This window comes from Protopterus annectens, chromosome 5.part0 (assembly GCF_019279795.1).
Source record: "Protopterus annectens isolate FY-2018-M chromosome 5.part0, PAN1.0, whole genome shotgun sequence".
NCBI classification, from domain to species: Eukaryota; Metazoa; Chordata; order Ceratodontiformes; family Protopteridae; genus Protopterus; species Protopterus annectens.
Genome location: NC_056735.1, coordinates 1,230,332,866 through 1,230,347,833, shown reverse-complemented (window position 1 = coordinate 1,230,347,833; position 14,968 = coordinate 1,230,332,866). Strand labels below are relative to the sequence as shown.

Here is a 14,968-nt window from a genome sequence, read left to right as displayed (position 1 = left end):
GCTCGATAGACCTTCAGGACGCGTACTATCACATAAAGATCCACAGGCGCTCCAGGAGGTTTCTCCGCTTTCGGCTAGGGACCAGTCATTATCAATTCAGAGCCCTGCCCTTTGGCCTCACTTCAGCCCCCAGAGTGTTTACCAAATGCATGGCAGTGGTCGCAGCTCACCTGAGACGTTAAGGATTCCAGGTGTTTCCTTATTTGGACGACTGGCTCCTCTCTGCCACCACCAGGCATCAGCTTCTTCAGACCAGAGACTACACTCTGCAGCTTTGCAAAAGTTTGGGAATTTCAGTGAATTTCGAAAAATCTTCTCTGCGGCCTTGCCAATCTATCACCTTTATAGGCGCAGAATTAAACACCGTCAAGTTGTCAGCCAGACTAACACATCAGAGAATTCTGGACATCCAAAAATTTGTTCGGATATTACTGCAGAGCAGCAAAGCCAAAGCCAGATTGATTCTGAAAGTTCTAGGTCTTATGGCTGCGGCCATTGTTCTTCTACCACTGGCTCGCTTCCACATCGCCTGCTGCAGTGGATGTTATTCACTCAGTGGTCGTTCCACAGTCTTCCGATGAAACACGAAATCTTAGTCACACAATCGTGCAGAGCTCATCTGAACTGGTGGATATCTTCCCCTCTCCTTCACCAGGGCCGACCATTTGTTCCCCCTCCTCCGGTTGCCACAGTCACTACGGATGCCTCTCTGATCGGGTGGGGGGGGTCATTATCAGGGCAGGATGGTCCACGGGACGTGGCAACCCATGGAATACCATCTGCACATAAATGTCCTGGAGATGAGAGCGGTGCTTTTAACGTTGCAAGCCCTCAACGACTTTCTTACCGCGGGGACTATTGCAGGCTACCCATTGATAACATTTGTGCAGCCACTTGGTCAAAACCTAATATCTTTATCACTCATTACAAAGTTGACAAAGCCTCCAGGGACAGGGCCTTCTTTGGATCCACGGTCCTGAGAAATATACTCGCTTGTGCCACCCAAGGTTGATGGTGCTTGGGACGCTACCCATCAGTAAAGAATGAATGGCGAAATTGAACAACTTCACATAAAGAAGTTATGTACTTACCATAATGTTCCATGTGAGTTGTTCATCTCGCCTTCATTCTTACGTCCCTCCCTCCTACCCCCTCCTGGGCTGATAGATGACCAAGATGCTGGATCCATCCTGGTTACTCAATCCTTCTATATCTTAATCTTGGAAGTGAAAGAATGACATATCGTATTATATGCAGCAGACAAGATGTGAGGTAATTCCAGGTGCATCATGGGATATGAACTTGGCCTCAAGTTATTTGAAGACCTCGAGCTTTGCAATTGGCCATATCGAAGCCGAGGGATCGGTTCCGAACACATCAGTAAAGAATGAAGGCGAGATGAACAACTCACATGGAATGTTATGGTAAGTACATAACTTCTTTTTTTAGAACTTGCTTTAAGTTCTTAAGATACAAACTGACCAGGAGGCCGTTTTACAAACTGGTTATCTTCATGGAAGCTTTTGTACCAAACAGTGGATGCTTAATGCCTGTATCTTGGGTTTGCTGTATTTTCTTTGAGTTCCTCCGCTTAACACTATGATCATAGGTGACATTTTTGTTGAATAAGTCTTAATTATTTTTAAACCTATTCACACCTCTGGTTGTGTTTTACTGTTGAGTTTATCTAAAATGTTTGTGTTGTTACATTGCACATAGTTTTCTATGTTGTTTTGTAAGTGTTCAAGATTATTTTTTTTTTTTGCATTTTGATCAAAGTAACTATGGATGTTAAGTTGTCAATCTCGCCTTCATTCTTGCTGGATGGGTTTGGAGCCGATCCTCGGCTCCGACTCGGCACTTGCTTAGCTTGAGAACTCCTTTTACCAGCTCGAGGCAACCCTATATCCCATGATGCAAGGCGGGACTACCTCAGATCTCGCTTTGCGCTTTGAAGAGGTCTCCTTTTTTGCCAGCTGAGGTAAGTTTGAGTTTTCAAACAGCTTAAGTCAGGGTTTATCTTCCCCTTTTTCCTATTTTTTAGTGTATAGTGTCCATACTATCATCCTAGTCCCCTTATAGTTTAAAATTTTTTTTTACTTTATAAAGAAGTTTAAAAATTTTCAGTTAGGCCTAGGCCTCCCTTGTTAATCCCTATCTTTGTGTCTGTGTTCTGGGATTAATTTGTGTGACTGTTTTGGGGTGTGTGTGTGAGTATATTTGTTACTCTTTTCTTAGGCTATGTCTAAGGAGGTAAAGGTCTCGGGCTTCAAGAAGTGTGACTCGTGCTGTCAGAAAATGTCTCTGACAGACGGTCACACTTCTTGTGTTTACTGCCTGGGGCCTTTACACCTGCAGGACTCCTGTGCTTTGTGTCACTCTTTTAGCCAGCGAGTCCTGCAGGAAAGGAGGAATAAATTAATCCTCCGTGGCTTACTAAAGCCGGAAGGTTCACCCACTAAACCTGGGTCCAGTAAGCCTTACAAGCCATCTAAGGGTCAGGCTGCAGCTTCCAAGCCTTCCCCGGTGGCTCCGACTCCTTCGGAGTCGAGATCGGCTCCGGCCGGAGCCGATCTTTCTTCTTCTTCTCAGCTAGGGTCGGTTCCTATCGGCTCCGACACCCAATCTGCTGTTGCCTTGTCGGCTCCGGCTGGAGCCGACACAGTATCCAGTATCGGAGCCGAGAAGCCTTCGGCTCCATCTGGAACTCATAGGACGTCGGCTCCGATGACTTCATCCAAGAAGAGATCTCGGTCCCCGTCTTTGGAATCTATCCACTCGGCTCCGGGGTCTCTTTTGTCGGAGCGGAGTCATCGGAGCCGATCTTCCAGGCTGTCTGACCACGATTTAGAGAGGGTGGTAAGCAGGCTGTTAAAGTCGCAGGCACTGGCCCAAATGCTCCATAGCCCGTCTCAGCAGACTTCGGCTATTGCTTCACCCCTTGAACTTCCTCCTCCGACTCCCCACCAGAGTTCGGAGCCGGAGCTTCTCAGGACAGCAACTGTGTCGGCGCCGGAACCGATACATCCTTTTTCGGCTCTGTCGTCTTCGGCTCCGATCTCCTCCTTGAGACCTTCCTTGGAGGGATCCGTCGCCGATTCCTGGTCGGCTCCGAGGGGCTAGTGGCATCGGACCCTTGTCCGACCCGCTCTCCCTCTCGGGCTTCGCTTTGGTAAGCTTGGCACCGACATCGCCTCGAGCCTTCTCTCTCAGTGGAGCCGGAATTCCTATTTCCTCGAACGGGAATATTCCGGTCTCCCGGGGAGGGGAGCCTTTGAGGTGATGAGGAGTGTCCTGGCACCTGAGCCAGGTCAACGGTCCATCTCTCTAGCTCCTCCCTCTTCGGTGCCTGTAGACGCCTCTTGCCAGCCTCTTGCTCTCAGGCCCAGGGATCCATCGCTCCAGGTTTCCCCATTGGGAATATCTTCCTCTTCCGAGGTTTCCCCTGATCCTACAGGGGAACCCCCTCGGAAGAGGACGTGTAAGAGGAAACACACAGACTCCCCTGAGTCTACTACATCGGATACCGACTTAGATGAGTCGGAGGGTTCCCCACGATCCCCCTCTGAGGATGTCTCCTTTTCAGACATCCTTGAGCTCCTCAAACAGAGGGGGAATTGGCCCTCCATTGACCCCTCCGAGGATGAGTCGGTATACCTGGAGGCTTTTGGATCCCGACCCTCCACCTCCTGGGTGTCTCGGCCTTTCGACCCACTTATGCAGGTAGTGGCTCTGAAGGCGTGGGCAGCTCCAGATTCTGTGGAACCTGTCCCCAGGAGACCATCCAAATTTATTACGGCCCCTACGGACAAGCAGTTTCTTTCCAAGGGCGTCTCTGTGGATGCTATGGTGGTGTCGGCGGCCACTAAGAAGGAACTTGCGGATCCTTCAGTACCTGTCCATCCTCCTAACAAAGATTCTAGGACCATGGACAGGTATGGAAAGCGGATGTTTTCTTCAGCGACCTTTGCTATGCTCGCTGAACTACCTTTGTCACTTCACCAGGCTTCAAAGAGATATTCTCAAGGAACTAGGTGAAGTGGTCCAGGATCCTTCTGCTGCTGGGGCTCAAGAAAACATTGCCTCACAGCTAGCAATCCTGAATTCCTTATCCAACTCCTCCATGCGGCTCATATCCTATGCGGCCGATGGAGCGAGCAGGCCGCAGGCACAGGAGTGGCTCTTAGACGCCAAGCCTGGATGCGGCTTTGTAATTTTATGCGGACCCCTTTAAGGCGTCCTTCACCAATACCCCCTTTGACGGTTCAGCTTTGTTCGGACCTCAGGTGAAGGATACCTTGACCAGGTGTGAGCAGGACGGTAAAACTCTTTCTGCCGTTGGAGTCCATTTTTCCACCCCTTCTAGACCATATCCCAAGGGTCAGAAGGGAGGGAAGATGTGGTTCCGCAAAGCCCAAGGAGCTACACCGGACACACGTGGTCAGTTTACCCCCACAGACAGAGGGGGTAACAATAATAGACGCCGCCCTAGAGGCAAGGGGGGGTCCTCAGAACCAGGGCAACAGGGAGTCTCTTCCTGAGAAGCCTTTTCAGCACCCCTGAGGTGTTGCCCGACTGTCCACCCTTGGAGGCAGTCGGGAGAAGGATTTCGCTGTACCCAGTAGCCTGGCATTCCCTTTCACAAGATATGTGGGTACAGTCGATCATATCCGAGGGTTACAAAATCCCCTTCGAAGGTATCCCACCTCAACAATCCCTTCCAGACATCTCACCCGGTCAAAGGGATTTGGCAGAACCGGAGGTTTCAAAGCTCCTAGAAAAAAGAGCCGTCCAGACTGTTCCGGCAGACCAAGTAGGATCCGGCGTCTACTCGAGATTCTTTTGGTCCCCAAAAGGATGGGAGATTGGAGACCAATATTACACCTGAGCAGTCTAAACAGATTTGTCAAGAAGGCAAGATTCGGATGGTCACGCTTCAGTCCATTCTGCCCTTTCTGGGCAAGGACAACTGGATGTGCTCTATAGACCTTCAGGACGTACTATCACATAAAGATTCACAGGCGCTCCAGAAGGTTTCTCCGCTGCTAGGGACCAGTCGTTACCAATTCAGAGCCCTGCCCTTTGGCCTCACTTCAGCCCCAGAGTGTTTACCAAATGCATGGCAGTGGTCACAGCTCATCTGAGACGTCAAGGATTCCAGGTGTTTCCTTATTTGGACGACTGGCTCCTCTCCGCCACCACCAGGTGTCAGCTTCTTCAGACCAGAGACTACACTCTGCAGCTTTGCAGGAGTTTGGGAATTTCAGTGAATTTCAAAAATCTTCTCTGCGGCCTTGCCAATCTATCACCTTTATAGGCAGAATTAAACACCGTCAAAATGTTAGCCAGACTAACAGATCAAAGAATTCTGGACATCCAAAAATACGCTCGATTCTATTGCAGAGCAGCAAAGTCAAAGCCAGATTGATACTAAAGGTTCTAGGTCTTATGGCTGCGGCCATTGTTCTTCTACCACTGGCTCGCCTACATGCGTCTTCTGCAGTGGATGTTATTCACTCAATGGTCGCTCCACAGTCTTCCGATGAGGCACGAAATCTTAGTCACACAGTCGCAGGACTCATCTGAACTGGTGGATATCTTCCCCTCTTCTTCATCAGGGCCGACCTTTTGTTCCCCTCCTCCGGTTGCCACAGTTACTACGGATGCCTCTCTGATCGGGTGGGGGGGGCATTATCAGGGCAGGATGGTCCACGGGACGTGGCAACCCATAGAATACCATCTGCACATAAATGTCCTGGAGATGAGAGCGGTGCTTTTAACGTTGCAAGCCCTCAACGACTTTCTTCCCGCAGGGACTATTGCAGTACAAACGGACAACATGTCCGTGGTCTGGTACATCAACAAGCAGGGCGGGACCAGGTCCTATCCATTGTGTCGAGAAGCTCTCAGACTTTGGCAATGGGCAATCTCCTCTCATCGGTTTCTGATAGCAACGCACATCCCCGGCAGGTCCAACCTCTTGGCGGACAGGCTGAGCAGATCCATTCTCATGCCTCACGAGTGGTCTCTCAATCAATCTGTAGTGGACCAGATTTTTCTGAAGTGGGGCACACCTTGTTGCGATCTTTTTGCTACACCCCAAAACAACAAGTGCCCCAATTTCTTCACTCTCTTTCCCCTACCAGGCTAACCCCTGAGAGACTCTCTAACCCAGGATTGGCCCCGGGGACTTCTTTATGCCTTTCCTCCTTTTCCCTTGATTCCACAAGTCATTCAGAAAGCCACCGTTTTGAGGGCCAAGTTGATTCTCATTGCCCCTTACTGGCCTCGACAAATTTGGTTTCCGTCTCTGCATCGTCACCTCCTGGTGCAGCCCTGGCATCTGGACCCAGTTCCGGATCTCTTGATCCACCAGTCAGGTCAACAGCACCGGGCCATTCATTCTCTCAACCTCACTGCTTGGTTGCTCCACTTCCTTCCCTAGCCAGGCTTCCTATGATCTCTGATCCGGTCAGAGATATCTTAGTGGCTTCTTTAAAGTCGTCCACCAGAACCGTTTATGCTAGCAAGTGGCGGCGTTTTTCCATTTGGGCAAATTCCAGAAATATTGATCCCTTTACTGCTCCTGTGCATTCTGTTTTAGATTTCCTGGCTGAAGTTTTTCAGTCAGGATCTTCTTCATCTACAGTAAAAGTACAACTGGCTACTATTTCCAAGTTTCATGTTGGCTTGCAAGATCATAACATTATGTCTCATAAACTATGCAAGGCCTTTCTGAGAGGAGTGTTTCTCCTAAAGCCACCAATAAAACATCCTCCTCCACAATGGGATCTAAATTTAATGTTGGCATCCCTAATGTTACCACCCTTCGAACCGTCTGCTTCATGTTCATTGAAATTATTGACCTGGAAAATTATATTTTTACTGGCGGTCACTTTAGCAAGAAGGGTTTCCGAGACTCAAGCTCTCTGCATCCGTTCCCCTTACTTGGTTTTTCACAAGGACAGGGTATCCTTAAGAACAAACCCGTCCTTTCTCCCCAAAGTTGTTTCTCAAACCAATATTAATCAATCCATCGACCTACCAGTCTTTTTCCCAAATTATTCTGACAGAGCTGAACAAAAGCTTCATTTTTTGGATGTCCATCGTCAGCTCAGGTACTATTTGCATAGAACGAAACAATTCAGGAAATCGGACCAATTATTTGTCTCCTATGCAGAAAACAGGAAAGGACTCCCAGTGTCTAAAGTGACCTTATCCAGATGGTTGTCTTCCACCATTTCTTATGTGTATTCACTCAGAGGCAAGCAACTACCTTCTAAACCGAAAGCACACTCAACCAGGAGTCTATCCACTTCTGCAGCCTTTCAGGATAGACTACCCATTGATACCATTTGTGCAGCAGCTACTTGGGCCACTCCTCATACCTTTGTCTCTCATTACAAGTTAGATTTGGCCTCCAGAGACAGGGCCAGTTTTGGTTCCACAGTTCTCAAGAGTCTGTTCCATTGAGCCATCCGGGATACAGGTGCTAGGGACACGGTCCCATCCAGCAAGAATGAAGGCGAGATTGACAACTTAACATTTAGAAGTTATGTACCTACCATAACGTTCCATGTTAGTTGTCTTCTCTCGCCTTCTTTCTTAGCCCCTCCCTCCTTCCCCCTGGCCTGGACAGATCTTGAAGAGTTCCTCTTATCAGGTTGTTTCCTCCTGAGCCTTCATTAGAGGACTCCTTTATTATGAACTTGGGTTTCCTAATATATATTAGGTTAGTTCTTAGCAGGGTAGGTTAGCTACCAAACGAGATCTGAGGTAGTCCTGCCTTGCATCATGGGATATAGGGTTGCCTCGAGCTGGTAAAAGGAGTTCTCAAGCTAAGCAAGTGCCGAGTCGGAGCCGAGGATCGGCTCCGAACCCATCCAGCAAGAAAGAAGGCGAGAGAAGACAACTAACATGGAACGTTATGGTAGGTACATAACTTCTAATTATGGTTGTAAATTGTTCTGAGTTTCAGATGTTAAAATTGATAGGGTGCACATGTTCAGTAAACCTGAGTACAAGGACAGGGTCATTAGCTTTGAGAGGAACAAATCACAAAGTCATTGCAGTGTCATCCCATGGTGTAAGTATGTAAGTGTTTTGTTTCACAAAGTTGTCTGATTTTTTTTTTTTTAACTTAGCAGTGTTTTGCTTATATTCCTTATGTTCCTGATTACTAATTTGAAGACCTTACAGTTAATTTAGTTTTCCTTTGCCTTGCAGAGAACCTGCACTAGTATCTCTGCTGTCTCTAGAGAGTCTGGTGGATGATTTTCATATTTTGAAGTTATACTTCAAACACTGTCATATAGCTCTATTTTTTATGCTTTTGTTCTGAAGATCTTTGTGATTATGCATGACTGTTGAGTAGGTTATGTGACTCTCCCAAAAAGTTCATAGTATGATAACATAAAAACTAAGTGATAGTTTTCATGGTAAATTGCTGGTAAAACATGCCATTTTTTCACAGATCCATTTACTAGAAAGTGGTGAAATCATTATATTTTCTTTATTTTATTATTTTCTTTATTGCTTATCAAAAAAAGATTTTGTTAGAAATGTAAAAGAAAGTTAATAGGTTCCAGGTGTGGCAGACGTGCAGGCCAGCAATCTTCATAGCAGTACTTTAAATTAGTCCACAGGCTGTTGCAGTGATCATACTATCTAAAACCTTACATTTGTTGTGATGTTAGAATTGGAGGTATCTTGTGCTTACCTAGGAGTAGGTGATAAGTAGTTAGGTGGTTAAGGTAAGTTACTGGAGATAAACTGTCTTGTGTAAAGTAATATTGTCTCATTTTTTTCTTTGAAGGATGCCTTGGCAAGGAGATACCAATAATATGATTGATCGTTTTGATGTCAGAGCTCACTTGGATTACATTCCAGAATTCACTCCACCACTTTTGACAACCATGTAAGTGCTTGTCTTCCTTGTTGTTATCTTATACTGTAAATGTTTGTTTGCTTTTGAGCATTCTGTTAGCATTGCTTATATTTATTAGTACTTTGTGTATTACGCCCAGTTTTCGTATCACATCTGTAATTCTGCCTATTCAGTTTGTTCAGGATGGACAATATTTTTGATGGAGTATACAGGAGGCTGTTGGACAGACTCCTGCATGTTTGCAGTTGTGAGTTTTTATTGCTCACAGTTTTGGAAAAACCTTAAACATGACCTAAATGCAACGTTGCCTTTGTATCTTGGCTTGGTGAAACGCTGCTGCATCACCTAGGTGGTAAAAGGCAAATAGCATACTAATCTTGTTTTTACAGAGAATTATGTCTTACTTGCCACCAGCAGACTACTTTAGAAATGCCAGATTGTGCTCAGTTTCAGTAAAATGCTACTGATAAGCCTGCTGAATGTGGTGATCTTGAAAATAAGAATGATCATGTCATTAAATGTTTGTGATCTACCTTTGTGTATGACGTATTTTTGAATTTCATCTTAGTTCTCCAGAAACTGAGTCAGATGAGAGAAGATGCAACTATGAACGGTATAGGGGCCTGGTACAGAACGATTTTGCTAGCAGTGAGTTATTTTTCTTTTTTTTTATGTAATTAGTATTAAGTGTGAGTAGAAGTTTCATGTTTCCTAATTATCTTATTAAGTACTATTAGTTAAAGCAGCTATTGCACCTTAAGGTAAAATTTATAAACGTAATTATTCAATGTAAGAAGTTATCACAAAGGTTCCTTGTTGTTTAAGAACAAGAATGCTTTAGATTGTTCAAGGATGGAGCCCCATCTGGATACATTGAATGCAGATAGTTTAAGGTGAGAACACCAGCCAGATGACAATCTGGAAGTAATGTCTAAGAGCATAATTCTATTCATTTAGTGCCAATTAAGTTTTGTCTCAGTGAGACAACGTATGCATCTTAATATTTTTGTAATTCCTCCCTTTTATCTCCCCTCATTCACAACCCCATTCTTAAAGCTCATTAATTGCACTCATTTTATCTTGTATCTTTTATCTGTTTTATTTTAACCAGGGTAATCTTGCTGGGCCAGGCCTAGTTTCTAGGTGAGTCCAACAAGAAAATCTTCCATTACAAGCATAAGAATAAGTAATACAACAGCAAAAATGAAGTGATGCATGAAGATCATTGTAGGAATCACTACTGCAGTATTTTTCTTTATACATGAGATTTACTAAAAGCAGACAACTGTTTGACTTTTAGAGCATTTGTAAATGTCCCCATTGAGCTTAGCTCATCTTTGACCAACATCTGCCCAATGGCCTTTTGATAAAGGGGGAGATGTTTGTGCCATTAAGTCAGTTCCTTCCATTGTGAAGAAGTGATTGATTCTTCAGTTCACTGTCCATCATGTCCTTTTTGTGCAACTTTCCAGAAAATAACAAGTTGCCAGTTTTACAAAAAAAATTGTCTTTAAACTGTTATTGTCGTATGACTTGTATGAGAGAAAAAATTTCTTTGCAGTTAGGTTTTCTATATTTTATGAAGTGCTTGGCCTCACTGAAACAGCAGTCCATCAGGTTTGTTTGTGGAATGCAGAGCCTACTAAAAGATTTTTTTACTCGCGTTGTCTGTTTTACTTTGGTGAGAAGTGCTAGTTTTCCTCCTGTGAGGAATGTGCTACATTTAGAAGAGAAGGTGGACTTCAGTTAGTAAGGCATGAAACCTCATGGCCTACTTAGATTGTAAGGAATTAAAGGTGTTGCCTGATGTTCTTCATCTCACATTGCTGCAGTCCTAACACTTGGGTAGTCCGCTGTCCCAGTCGGCCCGAATACCAAAGTATAAGGCTGACGTCGGTCAAGGCGCATTTGTCTGACATCAGGACGTCAGGGTACAAATGCGCATGACCGACGCCATATCCTCAGTCTTTTTTGCCGCATGGTCCGATGCAGAAGCAGTATTGCGAGTGCAGGTTGGCGTTCTGAAATTTTCTGAAGTCGGAGTTTCAGACCGAATCAAAGTTGGCTAAGTACCCCGTTGGGGCATATTTTGGTTTTTTCTTGCCTCAGTATTTAACCGGATGTCAGAAAAAGTGAATAACTGTATTTCTTGTGGGAAACAGATACCTCATAGAGATTACCATACATTGTGTATACCTTGCTTAGGGCCTGAGCACGACGTTGTTGGCTGTCGCTCTTGTGCTAGATTTAACAAACGCACTATTAAGAGAAGATTAGATTGTGGCAGGTTAGTTTTTGGGAAGCGTTGTAATTATAACATGCCGTCGGATGCTCCGCCTCGCCTAAAAAGCGCAAAGACAAAGCAGCGAAGCCTAGGTAGAAGAACCGTCTGTCCCGGACGCCGGTTCTTTAGAGGGCTCGTGGAGCCGGTGGTTCTACCAGAAGTTCCTTTGGATTCTCAGGGAGAGACTTTGCTGTTACAAGATGTGTCCTCTCAGGAGGTAGGCCAGGCTGAAGGGGCTTCTCAGGTAGCTGTTCTCCCCTCCCTTCCTAAGGTGGTTAGGCCCTCCCCTTCTTTTTCCCAGGCCCCTTCTTGAGGCCGGCCGGGGTTAACTTCAGTGGGGTCTCCCCTAGTTCTTCAGGGTCTCTGCCTAAGAAACATATGCTTAAAATGGCAGAAGATTTGATTACTATGATTAGAGGTTCTTTACCCCCCCCTGATAAGAGGCCTAGGGTGGAACCTGAGCTTGAGAGTTTTGAGCAGTGTTCGGAGGCTTCTGAGTCCTCGGCTGAAGACTTGCAGGAGTATCCTCCTTATTCTGATTCTGATGTAGATGACTCTACACCTTCGGCTTCTCCTCCTGAGGATTTTTCTTTTCAGAGACTCTTCATTCCATGAGGGAGCATTTTAAATGGGAAGGTCAAGATTTCTCTGATTCTAGGAAAAGGCTTAGGGAATTTTTGTTTCTACCCCAGCATAGGCCTTTAGCTATTCCTCCTGTTCTGGATGTGGTAGAGGATGTTTTTGCAGAGGCTTCCCTGAACCCTGATTCTTTGCCTCCTGCCCCAGTTAAACCGGACAGGTATTATAGAGTGCCTGAAGCTCATAAGTATCTTTTTAAGAGTCCTAGGGCAGACCCAGAAACTGTTTCTCAGGGCCCTAAAGGGGTTAAGGCTTCTGTTGTTAAAAATCCTGTTCCTTCTGATAAAGAGGCAAGGGCTTTGGATAGATGGGGGAAAAAGGTGTATACTTCTTCCACTTTAGCCATGAGGGCTTTGAATTGCCAGTTTCACATGTTGAAATACCAAAATTATCTCCTTTCACAATTGAAGTCTAAGGTAGATGCTCTGGCGGAAGGTATTGAGTGTAAAGAGTTGCAGGATTTGGTTCATGTTTCTGAACAGGTGGGTAAGCATTCCTTGCAATGTGGTTTTGATGCTGTACAGGCCTCTTCGAGGGTGGCAGCCACTGGTTCTGTTCTTCGCAGGCACGCCTGGCTGAGGGATCAGAATTTAGCTGAACATGTAAAGACAAGGATTTTAGATGCTCCTTTACAGTCTGATGTGTTGTTTGGTGCCTGTGGAAACAGTTTTAAAGAAAATGGAGGACAAGGCTAAGTCTATGCAGACTGTTAAAGATTTTTGCAGGTTCAGCCTCCAAAGTTTAGTAGAAATTGGCCTACTAAGGGGTGGACTTATCCTTCTTATGATTCTCAGTCTAGGGGTAGATCTAGACGTGGTAGGGGCAGAACTCAAGGTTCTTTTAGGCCTAGAACAGGCAGTTCGCCTGCCCAGTCTTCTGGTGAGGGCAGGGGTCAGTCCTTTCGTAAGCAGACCCAATGACTTGCCTTTTCAACTGCCAGAGCCTTCTCGTCTGGCAGCACCTTTGGGAGGAAGGCTGGCACTTTTCAAAGAAAATTGGAGTGTTATTACCCAAGACAGATGGGTATTGGATATCGTTCACCACGGTTACAGGTTTTATTTCCATACCTTGCCTCCATTCAAAGGCATGCCAGACATTCCTCCTATACAAAGAAAAGAGGCTCACAAGCAAATTTCTCTGTTGCTCCAGATAGGGGCCATTCAGCGGTTCCTGTGCCAGAAAGGGGCCTAGGATTTTATTCTCGCCTGTTCCTAGTACCAAAAAAGGGGAACACGTGGAGACCAATTTTGGATTTGTCTATCCTCAACACTTATTTGGACATTCCCAAGTTCAAAATGTTGACGTTACAACAGCTTTTACCTCTGCTGGGCAAAGATCACTGGATGGTAACTTTAGATCTCAAGGAGGCTTACCTTCATGTGCCTATCAGACTCAGTTGCAGGAAGTATCTGCGTTTCCGAGCTGGAAATTCACATTATCAGTTCTCTGCATTGCCCTTTGGCTTATCTACTGCGCCCAGAGTATTCACAAAAGTTCTGGCTCCAGTTGTAGCTTTTTTCAGGCTGAAAGGAATACAAAATCTATCCTTACTTGGACGACTGTCTGATTCTGGCTCAAGAAAAGGACGAGCTTCTTCAGCATCTGGAATATGTGATAGCAGTGCTAAGATGCCTGGGGTATTCTGTGAACGAAATAAAGTCCAGTCTAGTACCCTCTCAAGACATGTGCTTTCTGGGTGTGAGACTGAATACAGCAGCCCAGATGGCCTTTTTAACCCCGGACAAACAAAAGAGTCTATCCCTTTACTTCCATCAACTATCTCATCAGTCCGTGCTGACTGCAAGGACAGTCCTTCAAGCATTAGGGTTCATGGCATCTTGTATTCTGGTGCTTCCCAATGCCAAACTGCATATGAGGAAGCTGCAATGGTATCTAAAAATGTATGGACACAGCACTGCCAGGATTTGGACACTGTCATTCCAATAATACCTTGCATTCAAAAGGAATTTTTGTGGTGGGCTCAGGAATGTCACCTAAACAAGGGACTCTCTGTGACCCGGCCAGAGGCGAGTCAGATTCTAACGACAGATGCCTCAGACATAGCTTGGGGAGCTCATCTGAATGGAAAGTGGATACAAGACAAGTGGCCTGCCAGACTACGGCATCTACATATCAACATGAAGGAGATGTTAGCAGTCCAGTTTGCATTAATGGCTTTCAAGGAGTTACTTCTTCCAGGGCAGGTGTTGATTCTAACAGACAACACTACTGTCATGTGGTACATCAACAAGCAAGGGGAACACATTCTTATCCTCTATGCAGGCAAGCAATGATTTTGTGGGAGACTGCTCAGCTTGCAGCTAAATCTACAGGCAAGGTTTCTGCCAGGAGCACAGAACTCCTTAGCAGATGTGTTAAGCAGGCAAATCATGGATCCCCACAGTGGAAACTGGATCTTCATGTATTTCGACAATTGACAGTGTCCTGGGAACTCCAGACATAGATCTGTTCGCTTCTCCACTAAACCACCAGCTGCCAAAGTTTTGCACGAAAAGGTTTCATCACACAGCTTGGAAAGTGGATGCTCTTTCGTTCAGTTGGGAAAATCTTCATGTGTATGCCTTTCCACCTCTGCCTCTCCTCCCAAAGGTACTCCTAAAGGTCAGACAAGACAAGCCAAGGATGATTTTGATAGCTCCAGATTGGCCTCGCAACACTGGTACCCATTACTGGGGAATCTGGTAAGAAATCCTCCATGGCCTATACCTTTAATTCCACACCTTTGTCTCAGAGGGACGGTCATCTCCTCAATGTCAAGCTTCACTCTCTTCATCTAACAGCCTGGCATATTCTGTTTTGAACCACAGCAGGTCTCAACTTCCTCAACAAGTTTTGAATGTGATTATGGAAGCCAGAAGGCCTAGTACACGTAAGGTGTATGCAGAAAAATGGAAGAGATTTTTATTTTGGAGTGCAGCAAAGGATTTGGATGTTTCTGAGCCTAATTTGAGTGTGGCTCTTCAATATCTTACTGAGTTATTGGACAAAGGTTTGTCTTTCTCTTCCATTAAGATTCATGCTGCAGCAATTTCAGCTCACTATGATTGTGACCCACCATTGTTTTCTCATCCTTTGTTCAAGCAATTTCTTAGAGGGGCAAAGAATATAAGACCCCATGAGCTCCTACTCCTGCTTGG

The 14,968-nt window shown here is 45.5% G+C and overlaps 1 protein-coding gene across 2 annotated transcripts in view; it reads left to right on the top strand.

Annotated features, from left to right (window-relative positions):
• The window catches only part of LOC122801610 (CLK4 associating serine/arginine rich protein), a 1,938,306-nt gene that overhangs the window by 300,665 nt on the left and 1,622,673 nt on the right, over positions 1-14,968 (top strand). For both annotated transcript variants that reach the window (XM_044071085.1, XM_044071086.1), the window contains exons 4-5: positions 8,816-8,917; positions 9,456-9,535. In XM_044071085.1, the coding sequence (XP_043927020.1) occupies positions 8,816-8,917; positions 9,456-9,535 (182 nt within the window). The remainder of the gene's footprint in view (positions 1-8,815; positions 8,918-9,455; positions 9,536-14,968) is intronic.